The sequence below is a fragment of the Oncorhynchus mykiss genome, chromosome 11, assembly GCF_057628025.1.
Source record: "Oncorhynchus mykiss isolate SJ-2025 chromosome 11, ASM5762802v1, whole genome shotgun sequence".
Classification (NCBI taxonomy): domain Eukaryota; kingdom Metazoa; phylum Chordata; class Actinopteri; order Salmoniformes; family Salmonidae; genus Oncorhynchus; species Oncorhynchus mykiss.
This window is the reverse complement of record NC_143032.1, coordinates 36024391-36051219: the sequence shown is the minus strand read 5'-3', so window position 1 is coordinate 36051219 and position 26829 is coordinate 36024391. Positions and strand designations below refer to the sequence as shown.

At 42.4% G+C, this 26829-nt stretch overlaps 1 protein-coding gene and 1 pseudogene across 1 annotated transcript; both read right to left on the bottom strand.

Annotated features, from left to right (window-relative positions):
* Positions 1–3881: 3881 nt before the first annotated feature.
* Positions 3882–26829, bottom strand: part of LOC149979571 (structural maintenance of chromosomes flexible hinge domain-containing protein 1-like) — a 29551-nt pseudogene continuing 6603 nt past the window's right edge.
* LOC110535011 (structural maintenance of chromosomes flexible hinge domain-containing protein 1-like) lies at positions 6168–26697 on the bottom strand. The gene is made up of 9 exons (XM_090189959.1): positions 24150–26697; positions 18610–18741; positions 16400–16548; positions 13524–16200; positions 13037–13185; positions 12783–12894; positions 12156–12275; positions 11924–12032; positions 6168–6287 (listed from the first exon to the last, which is right to left on the bottom strand). The coding sequence occupies exons 2-4, from the start codon at positions 18718–18720 to the stop codon at positions 16071–16073; spliced, it is 390 nt and encodes a 129-aa protein (XP_090046085.1). The 5' UTR covers positions 18721–18741; positions 24150–26697; the 3' UTR covers positions 6168–6287; positions 11924–12032; positions 12156–12275; positions 12783–12894; positions 13037–13185; positions 13524–16070.

Genomic DNA, 26829 nt, shown 5'->3' with positions numbered 1-26829 from the left:
TTCTACAACTTGGGAGTCCATTTGGGATATGTAATTGATTTGACATGATTTGGAAAGTCATACACTGTCAACTGTGGGACCTTTTTTCTATAGACAGGTGTGTATGTCAGAGCAAAAACTAAGCCACGAGGTCAAAGAAATTGTCCGTAGAGCTCCGAGGCAGGATTGTGTCGAGGTACAGATCTGGGGAAGGGTATCAAAAAATGTCTGCAGCATTGAAGGTCTCCAAGAACACAGTGGCCTCCATCATTCTTAAATGGAAGAAGCTTGGAACCACCAAGACTCTTCCTAGAGCTGTCCGACCGGCCAAACTGAGCATTCGGGGGAGAAGTGCCTTGGTCAGGGAGGTGACCAAGATCCAGATAGTCACTTTGACAGAGCTCCAGAGTTCCTCTGTGGTGACGGGAAAACCTTCCAGAAGGACAACCATCTCTGCAGCACTCCACCAATCAGGCCTTTGTGGTAGAGTGGCCAGACGGAAACCACTCTTCAGTAAAAGGCACATGAAAGCCTGCTTCGAGGTTGCCAAAAGGCACCTAAAGGACACTCAGACCATGAGAAACAAGATTCTCTGGTCTGATGAAACCAAGAATAAACTCTTTGGCCTGAATGCCAAGCACGTCTGGAGGAAACTAAGCACCGCTCATCACCTGGCCAATACCATCCCTACTGTGAAGCATGGTGGTGGCAACATCATTCTGTGGGGATGTTATTCAGCGGCAGGGACTGGGAGACTAGTCAGGATCGAGGGAAAGATGAACAGAGCAAAGTAGAGAGAGATCCTTGATGAAAACCTGCTCTAGAGCGCTTAGGACATCAGTAGTGGCTTTGGGACTAGTCTTAATGTCCTTGAGTGGGCCAGCCAGAGCCTAGACTTGAATCTCTGGAGAGACCTGAAAATAGCTGTGCAGAAACTACATCTCTATCCAACTTGACAGAGATTGAGTGGATCTGCAGAGAATGGGAGAAACTCTCCAAATAATAGCATCAAATTAAATTTCCTATCTACAAGAGGTGTATATTCTATTTGTATTTAAATGTAACTTGCAACATTGCCTTTAAGTAAATCACAAACCAGAAAAGCCTTAGTTGCTACCTCTTTTTGGACTTGTCATTAATTTATATCACATCAGACCAACTTCTTGAAGTTTGCAGTTGTCAAAAAAAAAATACTATTTTGCTCAAAACATTTGTTTTTACCCTTGTATTTATACTTGGGATATCGCCATTCAAAAGGAAAAGTTGTAAAAAAAAAAAATAGCTGGAGGACGTGTGATAAACTGAGGAGAGTAATACTACGTTTGTTTTGTATAATTCATTAAATATTTTTATTTCAAGATACAAAATAGTTTTTGGACATTGTCCAATACCTCCCAAACATACAGTTAAATCGTAAACTGAGCAAAATAAAGAAAAAGTTAAATGAAATGGCTTAATATACAGCAGCTGCCATCTTACATTTTAAATGTAAAATGAAATCACAAACAATCAACAAAAATGCTGAACAAATAAATGGATGGAGACTAACTCTTCAGGATAAGATATAGCAGATGGTATAGTACAATGCTCTATTGTACACGTCGAATCCAATTGAAAATAGACATTCATGTCGCTCAAATAAGCATGATCAAAAGTCCTGTCCCAATAACTTCCGCCTTGTTCTCTTGGTTACCATACCGGACGATTCTCCGCCATCATCAAGACTCCATTTCATCCCAATGGCAGGAGGCGTCTGAACTGAACTGGACAAATACAGAACAGACAAATATTTTAACAAATAAAGTAATCACTCACAGATTAAAACAAAGCGACAGGAAAATAATGCATCTTTAGGGCCTTGGGTGTGAGAAATGTGCATATATATATATATATATATATATATATATATATATATATATATATAATATATATATTATATATATAATATATAATATATATATTATATATATATATTATATATATATATTATATATATTATATATATATATAATATATATACTGCTCAAAAAAATAAAGGGAACACTAAAATAACACATCCTAGATCCGAATGAATGAAATATTCTTATTAAATACTTTTTTCTTTACATAGTTGAATGTGCTGACAACAAAATCACACAATTATCAATGGAAATCAAATGTATCAACCCATGGAGGTCTGGATTAGGAGTCACACTCAAAATTAAAGTGGAAAACCACACTACAGGCTGATCCAACTTTGATTTAATGTCCTTAAAACAAGTCAAAATGAGGCTCAGTAGTGTGTGTGTGTGTGTGGCCTCCACGTGCCTGTATGACCTCCCTACAACGCCTGGGCATGCGCCTGATGAGGTGGCGGATGATCTCCTGAGGGAGACCTGGACTAAAGCATCTGAGTGAGACATGATGTCCCAGATGTGCTCAATTGGATTCATGTCTGGGGAACGGGCGGGCCAGTCCATAGCATCAATGCCTTCCTCTTGCAGGAACTGCTGACACACTCCAGCCACATGAGGTCTAGCATTGTCTTGCATTAGGAGGAACCCAGGGCCAACTGCACCAGCATATGGTCTCACAAGGGGTCTGAGGATCTCATCTCAGTACCTAATGGCAGTCAGTCTACCTCTGGCGAACACATGGAGGGCTGTGCGGCCTCCCAAAGAAATGACACCCCACACCATGACTGACCCACCGCCAAACCGGTCATGCTGGAGGATGTTGCAGGCAGCAGAACGTTCTCCACGGCGTCTCCAGACTCTGTCACGTCTGTCACGTGCTCAGTGTGAACCTGCTTTCATCTGTGAAGAGCACATGGCGCCAGTGGCAAATTTGCCAATCTTGGTGTTCTCTGGAAAATGCCAAACGTCCTGCACGGTGTTGGGCTGTAAGCACAACCCCCACCTGTGGACGTCGGGCCCTCATACCACCCTCATGGAGTCTGTTTCTGACCGTTTGAGCAGACACATGCACATTTGTGGCCTGCTGGAGGTCATTTTGCAGGGCTCTGGCAGTGCTCCTCCTTGCACAAAGGTAGCCCTGCAAAATGACCTCCAGCAGGCCACAAATGTGCATGTGTCTGCTCAAACGGTCAGAAGTGTGATTGACTTGGAGTTACATTGTGTTGTTTAAGTGTTCCCTTTATTTTTTTGAGCAGTGTATATACACACAGTACCAGTCAAAAGTTTGGACACACCTACTCATTCAAGGGTTTTTCTTTATTTTATACATTGTAGAATAATAGTGAAGAAATAACACATATGGAATCATGTAGTAATCAAAAAAAAGTGTTAATCAAAATACATTTTATTTGAGATTCTTCAAAGTAGTACACTCTTGGCATTCTCTCAACCAGCTTCATGAGGTAGTCACCTGGAATGCACTTCAATTAACAGGTGTGCCTTGTTAAAAGTGAATGTGGAATTTCTCTCCTTAATGTGTTTGAGCCAATCAGTTGTGTTGTGACAAGGTAGGGGTGGTATACATAAGATGCCCCTATTTGGTAAAAGACCAAGTGTATATTATGGCAAGAACAGCTCAAATAAGCAAAGAGAAACAACAAGTCCATCATTACTTTTTAGACATGAAGGTCAGTCAATCCGGAAAATTTCAAGTGCAGTTGCAAAAACTATCAAGCGCTATGATGAAACTGGCTCTCATGAGGACCGCCACAGGAAAGGAAGACCCAGAGTTACATCTGCTGCAGAGGATATGTTCATTGTAGTTAACTGCACCTCATATTGCAGCCCAAATAAATGCTTCAGAGTTCAAGTAACAGACACATCTCAACATCAACTGTTCAGAGGAGACTGCGTGAATCAGGCCTCCATGGTCAAATTGCTGCAAAGAAACCACTAAAGGACACCTGTTATTTCATAGTTTATGTCTTCACTGTTAATCTACAATGTAGAAAATAGTAAAACTAAAGAAAAACCCTTGAATGAGTAGGTGTGTCCAAACTTGACTGCTACTGTATATATTTTATTACAGTGTTGAAATGTACCCCTCCCCACCTACACGTACCAAGCTTTGTCTCAATGTCTTTGAGCTGTGTCTTCTCCTCTTTCTGTGCCATCTCTGGTGACTTCAGGTATTGCATGTGGCCTTCAAAGTCCTCCTTCACCAGTATGCGCTTCTGCATGGCCAACCGGTACTGCTGGAACAAGTCTACAAACAAGGGAAAGGCATTGTAAATGTATACCATGTATGATACGATGCAACAGGCACGCACCAGTACAAACAGAACTAAAATCCAGTGACTGACCAATCTGGCCCATAAAGGTTTGGTATTGCTTGGGGAGGGGTGCACCGAAGCACCTGGCCACGCAGTTTCTCTATTGGTGGGGCTTTGTTCTGCAAGCCCCCAAACTTGCCGATGCTGTGGATCCTCTCTCCCTGCCGGGTCACGAGGGTGGAGAACGGGATTCTGCTCTGGACCACCTGGCCAAAACCAAAACAACAAGATCCCGTTCTTAAACAAGAAAATACTGACTTGACTTTAGGACAAGTTCCTGTACTACCCTCTGCATCCCAAATGGCCCTGGTCAAAAGTAGGGCACTAAATAGGGAATAATAGGGTGCCATTTCAGATGCACACTAGATACACATTTTTATCAGCCTAAGCCAGGGATGTATTCACTGGGAACCAAATGAAAGCAAACATTCTCAAACGGTATGAAAAAGGGGAGGGACCTAGCTGAATTTGTCCAAAAGAAAAAAAGTTTGTTGCAAAATGCTTTCTTGTTTTTGCGAAACGGTTTGCTACGTGTGCACTGACTACACCCGAGGCAATGACTTTAAACTAGAACACTACTTGGCCTGTATTGTTCGATGGCTTGGTTAAGGCCATCCAATCAACACGCCTTGTTTGACTCACCCCCTTCCTGTAGTGGTTAGCAGAGTCCAGGTCATCAATCAAAATGGTGTCTCCCAATAGGTTTCCAAATACTGGCGGGAACAAGGGATGATTATCAAAGGGTAACTACATACGTAGTCACCAAACTACTACCAGATTACTTGAAACTGATCACTAACCCTCCAGTTACTGTTTGAATCATGTTTCATTAATTGGCTAAAGACAAGGGGTGTATGATCTCAAATAATTACTTCTGTACAAGAAATAAACTCAGTTCAACTCCAGATGTTCTTTGATGGTTTTAACCGTTTTAGTTTGATATTATACCCCTGCAAAAACCTCTTACAAGTGGAGCCCCGAGAAGCATAATGTAAAGAATAACGCAAAACTGTTCCAGAAGCCCTCGTTATGACATCAGTCCCAAATCTGGAAATACTGAAAACAAGGCCCTTTCATTAGATAAGGGAGAAAAAAAGACAAAACTAAAGTTTAAACATGCAAATGATAATAATCCTTTAATTACACAAACAGCATCATTATCAACAATCATTTTAAAGAGAAGGGCTGGCTGGGGTCCAATTACCACTCCAGTAGCAGAGTCCCCAAGAGATGGAGAACCATCCCCCCCCCCCCCCCCCCCCCCCAGTGAGTTAAGAGCCTGGGGTTCAGTCTGGAACAGTTTAACCCCCAAACCCAGGAACAAGAGGGGGGGGGGGAGAGAATAGGGAGAGAAACTAGCCTAACAACTGCAAACAAACAGAGACCAGACCTAGGGTCTAGGATCAGGTCCCTCGTCCGGGTCATTTTATTCTTTGTGAACTAAAAGGCAGGACTGATCTCCTGGGACCAAGGAGGAAGAGTGGGGCAAGCTTCTGGAACTACAGAGAAACCCTCTCAGCATAGATATAGTTACATTTAAGGGGGAGGTTACATATTGGGGAATATTTGATCCAAATATAAATTCTGAAGAAGACTGACTCACCCATCTGGCAGCCCTCTGCATTCTCTTGGAAAATAAGGAGGTCTCGGGCAAACACAGGGTTCCTAATGGGAAGAAATCTGGCCTGGCCATTTCTTATGTGGGGCAAGGGTCTGAAAAAAGAAACAAGTACAACTCACTAAAGCATGAACACCTTTGAGAACAAAACTCCAAGAACCTTTCCCAACACAGGTCACAAAGATTCAAATTATAGAGGTATTTCATTTACTTCTACATTGAAAGGAAGCAACAATTGCATGTTTTATTAAAGATACTCGTGTGTGTGTGTGTGTGTGTGTGCCTTGCTGCTGCTGCTGTTTCTCTAGAACACCGTGTCCAGGGGCATGACCTGCTGCCTCCCCTGGGTGTCGTTGTAGATCTTCCGTGTCGCCACCGTTGTCATGGTGACCACACAGTCCATGTCTCCCAGGAGATGACGGTGGCCACGTCATCGTCCTCCACCAGCGCCAGGTGGCCAATCTGCACAGGAGCCAGAAGGATGGCACATTTTTAAATCCTGCTGAAACTGATGCACACGCCACACACTGTTCTTCTCTAGTCAACCACTACTAGGATGAAGCATCAGAACGCTGCAGAGACAGGGGACAGGTCCCAAATGGCACCAATAGGGCTCTGGTCAAAAGTAGTGCACTAATATATATATATATATATATATATACACAGTGCTTTGCGAAAGTATTCGGCCCCCTAGAACTTTGCGACCTTTTGCCACATTTCAGGCTTCAAACATAAAGATATAAAACTGTATTTTTTTGTGAAGAATCAACAACAAGTGGATCATGAAGTGGAACGACATTTATTGGGTATTTCAAACCTTTTTAACAAATCAAAAACTGAAAAATTGTGCGTGCAAAATTTTTCAGCCCCCTTAAGTTAATACTTTGTAGCGCCACCTTTTGCTGCGATTACAGCTGTAAGTTGCTTGGGGTATGTCTCTATCAGTTTTGCACATCGAGAGACTGACATTTTTTCCCATTCCTCCTTGCAAAACAGCTCGAGCTCAGTGAGGTTGGATGGAGAGCATTTGTGAACAGCAGTTTTCAGTTCTTTCCACAGATTCTCGATTGGATTCAGGTCTGGACTTTGACTTGGCCATTCTAACACCTGGATATGTTTATTTTTGAACCATTCCATTGTAGATTTTGCTTTATGTTTTGGATCATTGTCTTGTTGGAAGACAAATCTCCGTCCCAGTCTCAGGTCTTTTGCAGACTCCATCAGGTTTTCTTCCAGAATGGTCCTGTATTTGGCTCCATCCATCTTCCCATCAATTTTAACCATCTTCCCTGTCCCTGCTGAAGAAAAGCAGGCCCAAACCATGATGCTGCCACCACCATGTTTGACAGTGGGGATGGTGTGTTCAGGGTGATGAGCTGTGTTGCTTTTACGCCAAACATAACGTTTTGCATTGTTGCCAAAAGGTTAAATTTTGGTTTCATCTGACCAGAGCACCTTCTTCCACATGTTTGGTGTGTCTCCCAGGTGGCTTGTGGCAAACTTTAAACGACACTTTTTATGAATATCTTTAAGAAATGGCTTTCTTCTTGCCACTCTTCCATAAAGGCCAGATTTGTGCAATATACGACTGATTGTTGTCCTATGGACAGAGTCTCCCACCTCAGCTGTAGATCTCTGCAGTTCATCCAGAGTGATCATGGGCCTCTTGGCTGCATCTCTGATCAGTATTCTCCTTGTATGAGCTGAAAGTTTAGAGGGACGACCAGGTCTTGGTAGATTTGCAGTGGTCTGATACTCCTTCCATTTCAATATTATCGCTTGCACAGTGCTCCTTGGGATGTTTAAAGCTTGGGAAATCTTTTTGTATCCAAATCCGGCTTTAAACTTCTTCACAACAGTATCTCGGACCTGCCTGGTGTGTTTCTTGTTCTTCATGATGCTCTCTGCGCTTTTAACGGACCTCTGAGACTATCACAGTGCAGGTGCATTTATACGGAGACTTGATTACACACAGGTGGATTGTATTTATCATCATTAGTCATTTAGGTCAACATTGGATCATTCAGAGATCCTCACTGAACTTCTGGAGAGAGTTTGCTGCACTGAAAGTAAAGGGGCTGAATAATTTTGCACGCCCAATTTTTCAGTTTGTGATTTGTTAAAAAAGTTTGAAATATCCAATAAATGTCGTTCCACTTCATGATTGTGTCCCACTTGTTGATTCTTCACAAAAAAATACAGTTTTATATCTTCATGTTTGAAGCCTGAAATGTGGCAAAAGGTCGCAAAGTTCAAGGGGGCCGAATACTTTCGCACGTGTATATGTATATGTGTATATGTATATATCGGCTGTCTTCTGACTGATGAGGGCGTCGATCGCTGGGATCTATAACACAGAATGGATCCATCAAACCTCTCAACTTCTGAGAGTGCATGCATCATATATAGTACAAATGACAGTCTTGTGAATGTGGTCGAGTATCTATGGTCTTTCTCAGTAAGCAGGTTTCCATCCAACCTTTTTGTGAGTAAAGTTCATGTCGGATAAAGGAAAAAATTCACAAAAGGCTGATTGAAACAGCACATTTGTCTAAAATATCCAAATGTCGACAAAACAAAATACACTAGGACAGGTGGAATGTTTTTGTGTCTGTATAGTTTATTATGCAAGAAATGGTGATGGAAACGCCTATATGCTTTGATATAATAACCATCATATCGAAGTAAACTTGGAGTCACGCGATGACATGTTGTGTGGTCCTCTACGACTTGGAAGCATGCAGTTTATTAGGTTACAGATTAAATAAGTGATGAACTTCACATGGTGAATGTGCACAGTGATGAGCTTGACGCTCCTTTCCAATAAATAGAGGGTCTTAATTCTGGTGACATGATGATCAATGCTTGGCTGCCGTTTGACAAATAAAACTAATCTTACACACAAAAATGTCGTCATGTAAGTAGCCTAACCGCACTGTATCTGCGAGCTGTTGGCTAAAGCACACGTGCCAAGACCAGAGTGGGCACATTCGCTATATACAACGCTTTCGGAAAGTATTCAGACCCCTTTACTTTTTCCACATTTTGTTACCTTACCACATTATTTAAAAATGTATGAAATTGTTTTTCCCCCCTCATCAATCTACACACAATACCTCATAATGACAAAGCAAAAATGGTTTCGAAATGTGTGCCAATAATTTTAAATAAAAAACAAAAACATAATATTTACATAAGCATTCAGACCCTTTACTCAGTACTTTGTTGAAGCATCTTTGGCAGCAAATACAGCCTCGAGTCTTCTTGGGTATGACGCTACAAACTTGGCACACCTGTATTTGGGGAGTTTCTCCCAGTCTTCTCTGCAGATCCTCTCAAGCTTTGTCAGGTTGGATAGGGAGTTATGGCTGGGTCAATCAAGGACATTCAGAGACTTGTCCCAAAGACACTCCTGCGTTATCTTGGCTGTATGCTTAGGGTTGTTGTCCTGTTGAAGGTGAACCTTCACCCCAGTCTGAGCACTCTGGAGCAGGTTTTCATCAAGGATCTCTGTGCTTTGCTACTTTCATCTTTGCCTCGATCATGACTAATTTCCCAGTCCCTGCTGTTTAAAAACACCCCCACAGCATGATGCTGCCACCACCATGCTTCCCCGTAGCGATGGTACCAGGTTTCCTCCAGAAGTGACGCTTGGCATTCAAGCCAAATCATGGTTTCATCAGACCAGAAAATATTGTTTCTCATGGTCAGAGTCTTTAGGTGCCTTTTGGCAACTCCAACTCCCCACCATCTTAAATAATCATGCAACATTCAAAATGTTTTAACTAAGAACAGATATAGCCCTTGGTTCACCCCAGACTTGACTGCCCTTTACCAGCACAAAAACATCCTGTGACATTCTGCATTAGCATTGAATAGCCCCCGTGATATGTAACTTTTCAGGGAAGTCAGGAACCAATATACTCAGTCAGTTAGGAAAGCAAAGGCTAGCTTTTTCAAACAGAAATTTGCATCCTGTAGCACTAATTCCAAAAAGTTTTGGGACACTGGAAAGTTCATGGAGATTAAGAGCACCTCCTCCCAGCTGCCCACTGCACTGAGGATAGGAAACACTGCCACCACCGATAAATCTACAATAAACAATAATTTCAACAAGCATTGTTCTACGGCTGGCCATGCTTTCCACCTGGCTACCCCTACCCCAGCCAACATCTCAGCACCCCCTGCAGAAACTTGCTCTGGCAGTCTCTATGGGGGTGCCACAGGGTTCAATTCTCAGGCCGACTTTTTTCTCTGTATATATCAATGATGTCGCTCTTGCTGCTGGTGAGTCCCTGATCCACCTCTACGCAGACGACACCATTCTGTATACATCTGGCCCTTCTTCGGACACTGTGCTAACAAACCTCCAAACGAGCTTCAATGACATACAACACTTCTTCCGTGGCCTCCAACTGCTTTTAAATGCTAATAAAACTAAGTGCATGCTCTTCAACCGATCGCTGCCCGCACCCGCCCGCCCGACTAGCATCACTACTCCGGACGGTTCTGACTTGTGGACAACTACAAATACCTAGGTGTCTGGTTAGACTGTAAACTCTCCTTCCAGACTCACATTAAACATCTCCAATCCAAAATTAAATCTAGAATTGGCTTCCTATTTCGCAACAAAGCCTCCTTCACTTATGCTGCCAAACATACCCTTGTAAAACTGACCATCCTACCGATCCTTGACTTCGACGATGTAATTTACAAAATAGCCTCCATCCCGCTACTCAGCAGACTGGATGTAGTCCATCACAGTGCCAGTCGTTTTGTCACCAAAGCCCCATTTACTACTCACCACTGCGACCTGTATGCTCTCGTTGGCTGGCCCTCACTACATATTCGTCGCCAAACCCACTGGCTCCAGGTCCTTATCTCAGCTCACTGGTCACCATAGCATCACCCACCCGTAGCAGGCGCTCCAGCAGGTATATTGCACTGGTCATCCTCAAAGCCAACACTTCCTATGGCCGCCTTTCCATAACTGAGAGATTGTTCTCAACTGGCCTACCTGGTTAAATAAATGTGGGGAAAAAACTAAAAACTAAATACAAAGTGGACTCCTGCATTTTACTGAGGAGTGGCTTCCGTCTGGTACCTCTACCATAAAGGCCTGATTGGTGGAGTGCTGCAGAGACTATTGTCCTTCTGGAAGGTTCTCCCATCTTCACAGAGGAACTCTGGAGCACTGTCAGAGTGACCATCTAGTTAATGGTCACCTCCCTGACCAAGGCCCTTCTCCCCCGATTGCTCAGTTTTGGCCAGGTGGCCAGCTCTAGGTAGAGTCTTGGTGGTTCCAAACTTCTTCCATTTAAGAATGATGGAGGCCACTGTGTTCTTGGGGACCTTCAATGCTGCAGAAATGTTTTGGTACCTTTCCCCAGATCTATGCCTCAACACAAACCTCAGAGCCTCGGAGCTCTACAGACAATTCCTTCAACCTCATGTCTTGGTTTTTGCTCTGACAACTGTGGGACCTTATATAGACAGGTGTGTGCCTTTCCAAATAATGTCCAATCAATTTAATTTACTTCAGGTGGACTCTAATTAAGTTGTAGAAGCATCAAGGTTGATCCATGGAAACGGGATGCACCCGAGCTCAAATTTCAAGTCTCATAGCAAAGGGTCTGAATACTTATGAAAATAAGTTATGTTTTTGTTCTTAATACATTTGCAAACATTTCTAAAGACCTGTTTTCACTTTGTCATTATGGGGTATTGTGTGTAGATTGCTGAGGATTTTATTTTTGTAATCAATTTTAGAATAAGGCTGCAACGTAATAATGTGGTAAAAGTCAAGGGGTCTGAATACTTTCCAAAGGCACTGTAACGCAACATTTGTTTAGACAAAACCATCAGTGGAGTTACTTCTACGATGGAAACCCATTTTACTTCTATTTCTTTTTTAAATTTTGTATATGGGAATTTAACCGCAAAAGTTATTTTATGTGCACTACGTCATCACGCCTTTTAGTCAACTCTATGGAAACATCTCTGGTGGGAAAATGCAATTGTTTCCATTCAGATTTGAGAATATTCACATGAAAAACTGTTGTCAATTGGATGGAATGTGAGTATAATCAAATACTTACAGATGACAGTTGTGCTACATTCATGCTATTCTTCATGAGCTCCGATTTCAGATGACCCTCTTTGTTGGTGGCGTTGAACACTTGATCTAAAGATAGAGATATCCCAGCTCTACAGAAGGAACATGTTTTAACACTGATAGCTTGGCACCAAACTGGAACCAAATTGTATGTTTCCATTCTCTCTTGCAGCTCAGTTAACACTGACATAACACGTTTGGAACGCAACACCTACTATCGAGCTCCGTGATGAGTTGCCTGTTGGTGTCAAACAGACTCTTGTAGATGTCAATCGTCTGGTTTATCTGGTCCTTCTTCCTGGTCAGTTCAGACATCTGCTCCCTGTTCTCCACATCTAGTAGGGGACAGGAGAACAGTCGGGATCACCTGAGACACACTGTTCCAGGGGCCAAGAGACTGGCCTTTAAATTGACACCACACTTGCCAATCAAAAGTAGTCCAACGTTAGGATGAATCCACGTCCCACGACATCGTTTGTGTCGATCCAGCTATTTGCTCCCACCCAACATGAATGGAAAAGATAACCAACGAATACAACCCGGAATTTAGACTGCTCATCTGTTCCACAGATTTGGGACTGAGGCACATAGCTGGAGCTACAAAATAGATGGCCTATGATGTGGAAAGTAATCTTAACATTAGTCTACTTTTCAGGTCTGAAACATCCAACACATTTTTACTTTGAGTGAAATGTCCCTTTTAAGATGGCTGGACACTCATGATCACAGCGTGTCAACCCATTTTGGATGGCAAACACTCAATGTTATTCAAAAATCTAGCAATAAAATGACAAACTGACATTGGTATGATTTAACAATTAAAAAATAAAACGTGATCTAACCATTGTAGAAGCGGAAGGGGAGCTCAAAACGCTACTAGGGGATTTTTGGGGGCCAAACCCTGGGATGACAGGTCTGAAGTGCAGGACGTACTCATTCCCATCCTGACCAGGACTGTTCTCCATGATGGACAGATTTTAGAAGGGAGAGAGACGTTTTCAAACAATATATAGACAATATCCAATGCAAAATCGTGGTTGGCACGCAAAGCCTGAAGAAAAGATGTACAAGCACACCGCACCACCACCCCACTCACAGTGATGTGGGCCTCTCCATTAGCACGGCTAATCTGCAGGCTTTGCCCTCAAAGAGAGGCAGGCTTCTGTCACTGGAGCCCTTGGAGCTCTTGATGGTGACCACCACCTTCCATCTCAGCTCCAGTCCGACTGGGTTATTATACACATCCTGGATGGAAGCAACACAAACCAGCAGCCTCATAAATAGACAAAAGACAGGGAGGGGACAAACTCCATATTAATGCCTATGATTTTGGAATGAGATGTTCGACGAGCAGGTGTCCACATACTTTTGGCAGTGTATATTGTATAAATCACTAGAACCTATTTATGTCAATGACGTCAAATTGCCATGGTCAGAGGTTCTACTACCTTTACGGCCTCAGTTAGGCTTGATCACCAAAAATGATACAACATATAGTTTGACCATTGGTAGACTTCAACTCATACTTATATGGTGATGAGTGATTCATGGCTTCCGCTGGCCAGAGGATCTAATCGTCTCACCATTATTTTCAGACACGTCCTCCATCAGAGTACGACTGGCAATGACAATGTTGTTGGAGACCACTGAGGTTGGTGGCTGAAGGTCTGGCAGGATTGTTGGGCACAGCATCTATGACATACTAGGCGAGGACAAGAAAGAGAGAGACGTGATAACTTTAGTTCTTCAAGTGGCCCAAAATAACCTATAGGGCCTATAGACATCCAGCCACTCGACATGAAATACATTTCTTCTAGATCAAATAAACAGTGGACCAATTTGGAGAGTGGAGACCATATCCAGGCGTTTCATTCAAAGCCCAGTTAGGGGGTGTCTGGAGGTGGGTTTTACGGCTCTAAGCCACATGGTTTAGGTTGAGCTTAACCTGGTGACTCCACAGCACTTTTGTCTCGTCCACACAGAGCACAAACAGGATTGTGTACTTACCAACACGTTCTGGGATGACGTTGTCTCTGTTAGATGACCATGAATCCTTTTACATACATATCACAGGACTACCTTTGTGTTGATACAAACCTAGGAGAAGAGACATCACAAAGTGGCTAAGCCCTCTGACAAGAATTGCCCAGCAGTCCCGCGTTGAATTGGTGATCGCTAACACACTACGGCCACACTGCTTTAAGCCTTTTTGTATTGGCGGTGTCTCTTTTCTTAAGTCATTCAGACAGGAGATGTACCCAGCACTTGGCACCAACTGCGCCCGAATATAAAACACTATCAGACACCTGAAGTGAAAACTCTTCCCTTTTGTCTTTCATGGGTTTGCTGCATTTCAGTTAGGCAGCCTTCAGAAAAGCATGCAGACCAATGAGTTGATTACTCTCATCAGATACAGAATCTTTGCCATCAATTTTTATACTTAAGTAATGTGAAACGTTGTGTCCATGTGTGACAGAGCCAAAGTCAGTCCCTCTGGGTCTGGTTAAGGGTGTAGTTAAAAGTAGTGCACTATATAGGCAACAGGGTGCCATTTGTCCAGTAACTAACCCCTGAGGTGGGCCGTGATGTCCCTGATGGCACTCCCTCCACATTAGCATGGAGATGTTGACAGGGTTCAGGTTCTTTATGGTGCTGCCCTCCTCAGACACCATGACACACCTTGACACCCACTGGACATACAGAGAACAAACAGATAACCATGTCAGCTGATACAGAGATGCCAGTGGCACACACATATCAACGGACCCACGGACCAACAGACAGACCCACAGGTAGAGCCACAGACAGACCCACAGACAGACCCACGGGTAGACCCACAGACAGACCCACGGGTAGAGCCACAGACAGGTAGATAGCGCCACAGACACTTCAATCCACAGTTACACACAGGTAGAGCCACAGACAAACAGGTAGATTTACAGATAAACAGGGAGGTACAGACATGTGAGTGTGGCTCCAGCAGGAAACACTGAGTTGGTGTTGTACTCCACCACCAGTTTGACAGGTTGGTTGGGATCTGGGATAATGGTGAGCTTCACAGATGGACCGTGGATGGGCTGCTTGTTGAAGGACCCTCTGAACTCCAGCGCATACTCCACCCTGACAGAACAGCAGGTCTTGAACACTGCCCTCCATTAATACATGGTTACAGGGTCATTATGGCAAGTAGTTAGGAATTATACGGTTAGGAACTCACTTGGGCCCTCTCACATGGTCCACTACGAAACAGGCTTTTCCATCTTCGTCTATTGGTTGTGAAGTAACAGATGACTTCACCTGAAAAAAAGATAGACCACCCAATAGACTTGACTAATTTACCAAGTGTAAATATATAGTATGCAGCATCACCGGATTGGAGGCCTTCAGCGCCACGACAACCCTTTGGTCGGGGGAGGGGTTCCCCCACTCATCAAACATCTGGAGAAAGGGCATCTGGATGACTTGCTATTTCATCACTTGCAGGGGATGAAGAAACAAAACACATGGACTACAATGAGGGAGAAAGGAAAGCCATGACCAATACCATAGAGATGATGTCCCAAAAGGCACCATTGACGCAGCCAGAGTGTCTTGGCCCCTAACTTAATGCCCACCTCCTGTGGCCCGTCCACCAGTTTGAGCTGTGCAGGATCCCCGGCGGTCACTTTGATGGTCAAGTGCTCCACAAAGTCTCTCCAGGTGAAGGAGAGCTCTCTGATGCCTGGGAACACGGGATTGAACCGCCCTCCCGTCACCAAGACGGAGTTGGTGCTCTCCTAGTTACAACACATAGCCTAATGGACATTTTTATGTTTTTTCTAAATCACTACATGGGATATTTGTCTCCAATTATACTTTCAGAAAAAATAATACATCACAGTAAATGAATAAGTTACAAATCCCTTCGATTTATTCAATGTACCTGCCAGGTAAACACCAGAGATGTCTTGTCGAGACCCTCGGCGTCCACGGCGAGCGAGTCCACACAGGTCGAGGTCAGCGTCTGACTTTTATTCCCATACTGGTCCACAAGCACTAAGTCTGGAAGAGGGAACTACCAGTTTCTAATTTGGAAGGTAATCAAGAAGAAGTCCTAAATGTGAATGTGTGTCAGGAAGGCAGTATAATGGTTAGAAGTTGACAGTAAAACTGCTGCTGGTGGATCCGGACTCATGGACCTTTCCTGATAGGACCTCTGCCATCCTCACGGTCGTGTCGCTCAGTGTGGCCCTCATGTGTTTTGGCTTGTCAGGGCGGGGCCTAAAACCAACAAACAGCGAATCAGAACAAGCACACCAGCTGATGTGACAAGCACAATCAGACTTCATTTGTTTCTACTTCTATAAGCAAATTAACTGTGAACAGCATAAAAGATGGGAGGCAAACATTTTGCCACATCAAAATACAGACCAACATTTTTCTCAAGATGTTTCTAGCCCTGTTAAAGTAGAAGACTTACAATATAGTGAAGGAGGTGTCGACAGACACCAGCTGGTCTTTGTACGAGACCTGGTAAAAGTGCTCTTCCTTCACCTGCGACAGCACCAGTACGTTGGGCAGCTTCCCCTGGGCCAGCTCCGCCACACTCACCTCAGCCGTCCAGGTCACCTGACAGTGTCACAGCACAATGCTGGGCCATATTCATAAAGGAATTCTGATCTAGGATAAGACACCATCTCTTATTCATTATGACTTAAAAAAGGCTAAAAAAATGTGCCTAGATCAGCACTCATATGGCACATTTATTTATTTGATTGGTAAAGCCATTATACTCTTGATTGGTAAAACAGATTCGTGAAAATGTATAACTTCACTTGACAAAATGTTTTTGTATGTGTTTATACAACAACAACAAAAAATCCCAAAGTAATCTTTGAAAAACTAAGACATTGTGGAACATTAAAGAATGGTAGTGTGCAGGAGTGTCTTGTTTTCTATCATTGCGATCCTTGGAGGGATACAATGCCTTGCGAAAGTATTCGGCCCCCTTGAACTTTGCGACCTTTTGCCACATTTCAGGCTTCAAACATAAAGATATAAAACTGTATTTTTTTTGTGAACAATCAACAACAAGTGGGACACAATCATGAAGTGGAACGACATTTATTGGATATTTCAAACTTTTTTAACAAATCAAAAACTGAAAAATTGGGCGTGCAAAATTATTCAGCCCCTTTACTTTCAGTGCAGCAAACTCTCCAGAAGTTCAGTGAGGATCTCTGAATGATCCAATGTTGACCTAAATGACTAATGATGATCAATACAATCCACCTGTGTGTAATCAAGTCTCTGTATAAATGCACCTACACTGTGATAGTCTCAGAGGTCCGTTAAAAGCGCAGAGAGCATCATGAAGAACAAGGAACACACCAGGCAGGTCCGAAATACTGTTGTGAAGAAGTTTAAAGCCGGATTTGGATACAAAAAGATTTCCCAAGCTTTAAACATCCCAAGGAGCACTGTGCAAGCGATAATATTGAAATGGAAGGAGTATAAGACCACTGCAAATCTACCAAGACCTGGCCGTCCCTCTAAACTTTCAGCTCATACAAGGAGAAGACTGATCAGAGATGCAGCCAAGAGGCCCATGATCACTCTGGATGAACTGCAGAGATCTACAGCTGAGGTGGGAGACTCTGTCCATAGGACAACAATCAGTCGTATATTGCACAAATCTGGCCTTTATGGAAGAGTGGCAAGAAGAAAGCCATTTCTTAAAGATATCCATAAAAAGTGTCGTTTAAAGTTTGCCACAAGCCACCTGGGAGACACACCAAACATGTGGAAGAAGGTGCTCTGGTCAGATGAAACCAAAATTGAACTTTTTGGCAACAATGCAAAACGTTATGTTTGGCGTAAAAGCAACACAGCTCATCACCCTGAACACACCATCCCCACTGTCAAACATGGTGGTGGCAGCATCATGGTTTGGGCCTGCTTTTCTTCAGCAGGGACAGGGAAGATGGTTAAAATTGATGGGAAGATGGATGGAGCCAAATACAGGACCATTCTGGAAGAAAACCTGATGGAGTCTGCAAAAGACCTGAGACTGGGACGGAGATTTGTCTTCCAACAAGACAATGATCCAAAACATAAAGCAAAATCTACAATGGAATGGTTCAAAAATAAAACATATCCAGGTGTTAGAATGGCCAAGTCAAAGTCCAGACCTGAATCCAATCGAGAATCTGTGGAAAGAACTGAAAACTGCTGTTCACAAATGCTCTCCATCCAACCTCACTGAGCTCGAGCTGTTTTGCAAGGAGGAATGGGAAAAAATTTCAGTCTCCCGATGTGCAAAACTGATAGAGACATACCCCAAGCGACTTACAGCTGTAATCGCAGCAAAAGGTGGCGCTACAAAGTATTAACTTAAGGGGGCTGAATAATTTTGCACGCCCAATTTTTCAGTTTTTGATTTGTTAAAAAAAGTTTGAAATATCCAATAAATGTATATGAATCCACTTCATGATTGTGTCCCACTTGTTGTTGATTCTTCACAAAAAAATACAGTTGTATATCTTTATGTTTGAAGCCTGAAATGTGTCAAAAGGTCGCAAAGTTCAAGGGGGCCGAATACTTTCGCAAGGCACTGTAAGTTAAAAAGGACAACAACAAAGAAAATGAGACAAAAAAGGAGGTATTTTCAGATGACAATTGATTACTTACGGGAATATCAAATGTAGCTTTAATCATCTGGTCTCCCGTGATGTTTTTGAGGGCGACTGGTTTGAGCACCAGGGTCCCGGCCCCTGTGTTACTGCAGTCTACAGCCACCATGGAAGACGAACCAGAGATCCCCTGCAACCGAGACACCACAGAAAAATACATACTGCAAAAATCTATTAAAAATTGTCAAGCCAACTCACTAACTTCCAGGACTCAAATATCACAAAATCAAAAAGTCATTCCTTCCATTGGGCAACAGTCTGTTTACGCATCTCGAAGGGAAGAGTGGCTCCAGAAGACTGATGTTTATTTAAGGACAATCTATCAGCCAAAGTGGGCAACAGTCTCTTTATCCATGCATCTGGAAGGGAAGATTGGCTCTAGAAATCTGAGATTGTCTATGGAGGGCATACGATCAGGCCCATTGGGCACTGTTGGCAAGCAGTGAACTCCTCTTCACAGTGAGGAAAGTAAGGGATGGAGACCAATGGCTCCACCAGGTTAAAGGAGTCTGTATACTAGGGTCGGTTTACTCCTAGCAGAACTCAGTGCCTCAGCAATATTAATGCTTGTCCCACTTGAGACGCTGTAGCAACACCGACAGTATACACTTCCTTAAAATAGTCTGCTTTAATCTAAGATAACATTTGCAGAGAAGGTCTTAGTCACACTATTTTGCATTAAGATGTTTGGTGCAGTACTTCAAGTGAAAAAAAATGTGCATGAAAACTAGTGGTCTCTTGGTGAATGACAACACTTCCTTGAAGAATCCCGTCCATAGTTCCCACTTCTACTCGGAGAAGAACTGTTGACCAATCACCGACGAAGGGGCTTAGACTACGGCTACCGAACTTAGACTTGCCTCAAGAAAAACAATGTGCGTGCTTGAACACCCGATACAACAAAGTGCCATACAACATAGAAATCGTGAGAAATTCGACACTGCGATTTTATGTTCCAAACATATTGCTCACGATACGTCTAACGCAGGTGAGAGCATGAGAAAAATGTATTTTGATCTGTCATGGTAATAAAATAAAAAAAGGTACTGAAAACAAATGGGCTCACAATTTAACACTAAAACCGCCATAGGCCAACAGCCACTGACATTTGATTTTGTAAATAAATAAAAATCTACCCACCCAGTAAAAGCTGTCCTGCTCCTTCCCTGACTTTTCCTAAATGTTTGTATTTTACACTGGTAATTTGTGTAAATTTTTTTAATCACAAATTTAAAAAAAGGTATTTAGAACATGGCCTGTTTTCTCACACCTATCCCCAACTTAACCCGCCAAGACAATGTGCTGTAGGACGTTGGTACCCAGCCAGACGCTAACGCGTCTCTCACCTCACTGAATGAAAAATGGATGAATGAGCGATAATCGTGCATCTTACTTCACAATTGTTATATATATTTTTTAAACAGGCCTTACTGAATGATAAGGAAGGTGAAGAGGTTGATTTAATTTAGAAAGACAATAGTATAATTAATGATGAGTTTGTGTTATGCATATTTATCAGCAGCAAATAATTTGCCCGCGCGCCTTGGGGTTGTTACCATTCTCTTTTACATTTTAATTGGAAAAAGCCGTTACAGGACTGTTTTCTTTACTATAACTAAATCACATTTATTTGAAGGAAAATGAAAACATGATGTGTGATGCAGTAGGCTTTTAGAATAATGGAAAACATATCCTTGACTATTGCACTTGACATGCGGGGAACAAAAGATGCCAGTTAGCCTGCCCATCAAAACGAATTTCAAACATAACAAGAGCTAGTCTATAGACAAGAATACATTGAAAACAATCGGATGAGTGACAATATTAGGCCTATCAGTTATCAAATTGGAAATTAAGAGATTGGTGCATCTTGTAATTTATAGATGCAGGGAAAGGATAATCACTTTATCATATCCTCCTTCAGAGTCACATGCAGGTAAAACATGTAGATTTCTATATAGTATCAGAAAGAGCATATTCTGCAGTTTCTATAACACTTACCTTTGTCAAATAACTCAAATCAAGGAGGTGCAGCTCTATTTCCAAGAATATCTGTGCTGTCCATGCATTCAGCACATTACCACTCGCGTTGCCTGCATTGCTCTGGCTAGTAACATAATAAACCTACAATTTAAATATTTTAATTTATGCAATTCATCTTTTACAATTGTTCATTCACTGGTAATTTCGTTTAGGAATACAGCAAATGATCTCACCTGAGCACCTGGCTGTTATATCATCATCATCAAATCTACAAATTAAGTTGATCAAATGGATTACACTGTTTGTATTGTAAGGGAAATGAAAATAGGCCATAGGTGTACGTTTTTTCTAGGACTGTGTAGAATTATACAAAACATATCCTTGACTATCTATCTAAACAAATAACATAAAAAAAAAAAAATGAATTACAGTACCAGTCAAATGTGTGGACCCCTACTCATTCAAGGGTTTTTATTTTTACTATTTTCTACATTGTAGAATAATAGTGAAGACCTCAAAACAATGAAACACATATGGAATCATGTAGTAACCCCCCTCACAAAAAGAAAAAATGTTTCAAAATATATTTTTGATATTAGATTCTTCAAAGTAGCTTCCCTTTGCCTTGATGACAGCTTTGCACACTCTTGGTATTTCCTCAACCAGCTTCACCTGGAATGCTTTTCCAACAGTCTTGAAGGAGTTCCCACATATGCTGAGCACTCGCTTTTCCTTCACTCTGCGGTCCAACTCAATCCAAACCATCTCAATTGGGTTGAGGTCAGGTGATTGTGGAGGCCAGGTCATCTGATGCAGCACTCCATCACTCTTCTTCTTGGTCAAATAGCCCTTACACAGCCTGGAGGTGTGTTGGGTCATTGTCCTGTTGAAAAACAAATTATAGTCCCACTAAATCCGAACCAGATGGGATGGCGTATCGCTGTAGAATGCTGTGGTAGCCATACTGGTTAAATGTGCCTTGAATTCTAAATAAATCAGAGTGTCACCAGCAAAGCACCCCCACACCACACCTCCTTCATGCTTCACAGTGGAAAATACACATGCAGAGATGATCTGTTCACCTACTCTGCATTTCACAAACACTTGGCAGTTGGAACCAAAAATCTCATCCCACCGGTCTAATATCCATTGCTTGTGTTTCTTGGTCCAAGCAAGTCTCTTCTTATTATTGGTATCCTTTAGTAGTGGTTCCTTTGCAGTAATTTGACCACGAAGGCCTGATTCACTCGATCTCCTCTGAACAGTTGATGGTCGGATGTGTCTGTTACTTGAACTCCGTGAAGCATTTATTTGGGCTGCAAACTGAGGTGCAGAGGATAAGTTAATTAGAGGTAACTCTGCATCTTCCTTTCCTGTGGCGGCCCTCATGAGAGCCAGTTTCATCATAGGGCTTCATGGTTTTTGCGACTGACTTGAAGAAACTTTCAAAGGTCGTGACATTTTCCAGATTGACTGACCTTCATGTCTAAAAAGTAATGATGGACTGTCGTCTCTCTTTGCTTATTTGTTTTTGCCAGAATATGGACATGGTCTTTTACCAAACAGGGCCATCTTCTGTATACCACCCCTTTCTTGTCACAACACAACTGATTGGCTCAAACACATTAAGGAAAGAAATTACACAAATTAACATTTAACAAGGCACACCTGTTAATTGAAATGCATTCCAGGTGACTACCGCATGAAGCTGGTTGAGAGAATGCCAAGAGTGTGCAAAGCTGTCATCACAGCATAGGGTGATTTGTTTAACACTTTTTTGGTAACTACACTTTTCCATAGTTTTGATGTCTTCACTATTATTCTACAATGTATAAAATAGCAATAATAAAGAAAAACCCTTGAATGAGTAGGTGTTCTAAAACTTTTGACCGGTTGTGTGTGTGTGCATGAGTGACACAGACACACCATTCGGAAAGCTAACGTAACAAAATGTGGAAAAATGTACAGCCTTATTCGAAAATTGATCTTTTTTTGCTCATCAATCTACACACAATACCCCATAACGACAAAGCGAATACAGGTTTTTCCTTTTTTTTTAAATACATTTGCAAAAATTAATAACTGAAGTATTCAGACCCTTTACTCAGTACTTTGTTGAAGCACCTTTGGCAGCGATTACAGCATCGAGTCTTCTTCGGTATGACGCTACAAGCTTGGCACACCTGTATTTGGAGAGTTTCTCCCATTCTCTGCAGATCCTCTCAAGCTCTGTCAGGTTGGATGGGGAGTGTTGCTGCACAGCTAATTTCAGGTATCTCCATAGATATTAGATCGGGTTCAAGTCCGGGGTTTGCTGGGCCACTCAAGGACATTCAAAGACTTGTCCCGAAGACACTCCTGCGTTGTCTTGGCTGTGTGCTTAGGGTCGTTGTCCTGTCGGAAGGTGAACCTTTGCCCCAGTCTGAGGTTCTGAGCGCTCTGGAGCAGTTTTTCATCAAGGATCTCTCTGTACTTTGCTTCGTTCACCTGTCCCTTGATCTTGGGTACTTGGTCACCTCCCTGACCAATGCCCTTCTCCCACAATTGCTCAGTTTGGCTGGGCGGACAGCTCTAGGAAGAGTCTTGGTGGTTCCAAACTTCTTCCAGTTAAGAATGATGGAGACCACTGTGTTCTTGGGGACCTTCAATGCTGCAGAATTGTTTTTGGTACCCTTCCCCAGACTTGCGCCTCGACACAATTCTGTCTCGGAGCTTCACGGACAATATGCTCCGACATGCACTGTCAACTGTGGGACCTTATATAGACTGGTGTGTGTGTGTGTGCCTTTCCAAATCATGTCCAATCAATTGAATTTACCACAGCTGGATTCCAAGTTGTAGAAACATCAAGGATGATCAATGGAAAGTCAAATAGCAAAGGGTCTGAATGCTTATACTAGATGTAAATAAGGCATTTGATTTATTTTTTAGAATGAAAAACATGAAAAACATGATGCATTCAGGAGTATTTTGGTCATGACATTGGGCCACCATTGATATTGTTTTAGTCACTCACAGACAGTTCTCAGCCACATGGCAAGATGTGCAGAATTGCAGGAAATCTGCTTTAAAAAAAAACAGCTACATTTTGTCACTGCGGCCAACAAGAGGGCCTCAAGCTCCATTTTGCGGCAGAAAAAAAACCCTGCATTTCGTTTTCCGTTGCAAAACACTAATGAATACGACCCTGGTAACACGCTGAATGGACAGTGGCCCTAACATGCACATACTCTGGGACAATTGACACACCCTCTTACTCAACCCTGTCGGGTTAGAATGGTGCTTTGGCAGACTGCCTAGTTAGTGCTTTTGGAGGAATCAAAATGTGTTTTGCACTTTTGGAATTGAGTAAAAGCATTCAAATGTATGAGCATGGAACACGAAAGACAGAACACTGGATTGAACTTCAGATTTGGGAAAAATATGCACTGGAAGAAGCCAAGTTGCCAAGTTCGTGATGGGGATATAAAGTGCAGTATATACAGTATGTAATTCTTCTGCTTTGGAAGACTTGGGTATTCATACCTCCGCAGTCAGGGTCTAGTATGATCTTACCTGGCAGTGGACAATCAGTTTGGGTTGAACTGTGACGTTTCCTGCTTGGTCATGGACATCAAAGCAAACAGAGGTTCCATTCTCCACAGTGATGGGATTCTCTTGTTTCACTTTGAGTGAATCTGGGCTACCTGCAAAACATTCACATGCAGCTGACACACTACTATGGAATGTCCTTCACATGTACACAATATACACAGTGCTGCTTGTAAAACACTGTTTAAGCTACACATGTTTTTATAAAGGCCTAAAGGCTGACTGATGTATTTTTCTATCCCATGTCACCCTAAGTAGCCCTCCAGCCACAGCTGGACAGCATCAGCAACACCAGGGGAATAATTTACTTAAAATCCCTTATCAGGATCTAATGTGCCCACAACACCCATTAAATAGGATTTTTCTTATTATAGCAGAGCAGCAGTCCCCTGCCCAATGTGGTGCCGTAAATAACTAGTTATTATTTAATGTATAGTTTATTATTTAGACTTTTTTTAAAGCAAAAAGGTAAATTCATGGTTTATCAAGTAAAGATGTGTTTTCCTCTGAATATCCAGGTGGACATAAGAGTATAAACATTATTTTACTTTGTGACTTCTTCAACGTAAATCAATCACTTTACCAGGGAGAAGGCTGATCTTGTTTGAGGCCAGGCAGGACCACTTTCATGTCGTGCGTCTGCCGAGCCGATATTACCAAACATTAGCCAAGGAAGTAATTTGAGAGAGCTTTCAGTTGTCTGTCTCGTTGCGGTTCATCTGGGCAGAGTTAAAGTGAGAGCCCTGCAGCCTTGAAAACCAGCGTCTCTGACCTTGCTCTGGTAGTTGTGCACCGCGCCCCTAGCTCTGACGCCCTGGATGGTGAAAGTGGTCCCACTAGTGGCCACCCCCTCATATCTCAATTCCAGTGAACTGAAACACAGTAACAACCACCAGCTAAACAAGGAGGGGCTGAAATTGTCTGGCACCATGAATAACCTGAGACTCGGGCTGAGCCCTGCAGGGAAGAGATAACCGATTTCTTCCGGCTAGATGTCAAGATCAAGCTTCTTGGTCACAGCAGATACATTCAATCCCCTCCTGGGTCAAGATCCCTGTTGCCTAAATAGTTTAGTGCATAAAAAAAAGCGCTCCTTGTGTCCATGTTCGCCAAAACGGTATACCCGTATGGTATACGGTATGGTACAGAAACAGTATGACTATGAACATCTGGATACCGCCAAACCCTAGTAACCATTTAAACTATTTGTGGGTGTAACCTACCTGCATTCCAGAAAGGGCTTGAGGTTGGGAGGAGGACAAGGATGTATTCATCCACCAGCTTCAGTGGGATTTTAAAAGGCACACCCACATAGGTTTGTGGTGGGTATTGTGAACACACCGCTCTATCTGCACTGCCCTCTGGGAGAGGAGAGACAGCGAGAGAGGGAGAAAAAGAGATGGGTCTTTAGGCGATCAATCTGATTGTTACTGGAGAGGGCCAAAGCATTTCAGTCTGACTTCACAAAGATGGTTAACAGCAATATTTCCTCAGATTTTTCCAGCACCGAGCTAATTTCAGGTTGTGAACTGAAACTATATAACTTTGCGAGCAGTCCTGCACGCGTTAACAGTGAACACGGAGGCTGTACCCACTTTAAAAAAAGGTTGAACTCAAGCATTTATCTCCACATGAAATAATTTCTGGGTAACAATTAAGTACCTTACTCCGAGTTCAAAAATAGCTTCTTAGCAAAGAGCAATTTCTCAAGCAGCACTTTTGCTATGATTGTTGGAATGACATGAGTGGGGAGGGGAAAACGGAACATTAGCTGTTATCAATTTACTGCATGGTGATGTTACCATGGAAGGCCAACATTCCCTCCCAACAAAACAGGCTGAAATTTCAGGCAATCAGAATTTTCAAAATATTATTCCAACCTCAGTGTGTAAATATATATTAAACACAGAAAGTCATGTTTTTGAATGCACTGGGCTTTAAGTTAGTTTCAGACAGCAGCCAATAAGCTATTGTGGCTTTTTGACCATAATGTAGGCCTAACAAAACCAATGGGGCAAATGCCATAACATTTACACATGGTTATATGTTTCCACAAGGATATTTGTGGGCAGCGGTTTAAGGCACTGCATCTCAGTGCTAGAGGCGTCACTACAGACCCTGGTTTGATCCCGGGCTGTATCACAACTGGCCGTGATCGGGAGTCCCATAGGGCAGTGCACAATTGGCCCAGCTTCGTCCGGGTTAGGGGAGGGTTTGGACTAGGTTAAATAAAGGTTCAAATAAAGTAAAAAATATAGCAGTTGACTACAATAGCCAATATGTGGTGGTCAATGTAGGCATACATTCAATGATACTTAAAAAAACATCATGCATGGCTTGTCACTGATGTTTTACTCAAGCTCAAATCACTATATAAAAATAAGCAATGACAATTGGCCAAATAGGTCTGAAAATTACATTGAGTTATGATGCAAAAAACCACTTTACAAAATAAAAATGGTTATTATTACTACCATTCAGAGAAACAAAAATGTATGTAACCCTCTGCCAATTGGCTTATTTGCATTTTCAGTCTCAAAATATCAAGACAAAATATCAAGACCTTTAAGACAAAAAAAAATCTATTTTCCTGACTCGCTTTCAAAGACAGTTAGATATGTACAACTTTTGTGCTCTTGTAAGG

Bases quoted from the DNA above. Each gene is read 5' to 3' on its own strand.
- LOC110535011 (XM_090189959.1), bottom strand. From the start codon at position 18,720: ATGGTGGCTGTAGACTGCAGTAACACAGGGGCCGGGACCCTGGTGCTC. The intron at 16,549-18,609 runs GTAAGTAATCAA...TGACACTGTCAG, and splicing joins AAGCTACATTTGATATTCCC to GTGACCTGGACGGCTGAGGT. The intron at 16,201-16,399 runs GTAAGTCTTCTA...TGTTGGTTTTAG, and splicing joins GACACCTCCTTCACTATATT to GCCCCGCCCTGACAAGCCAA.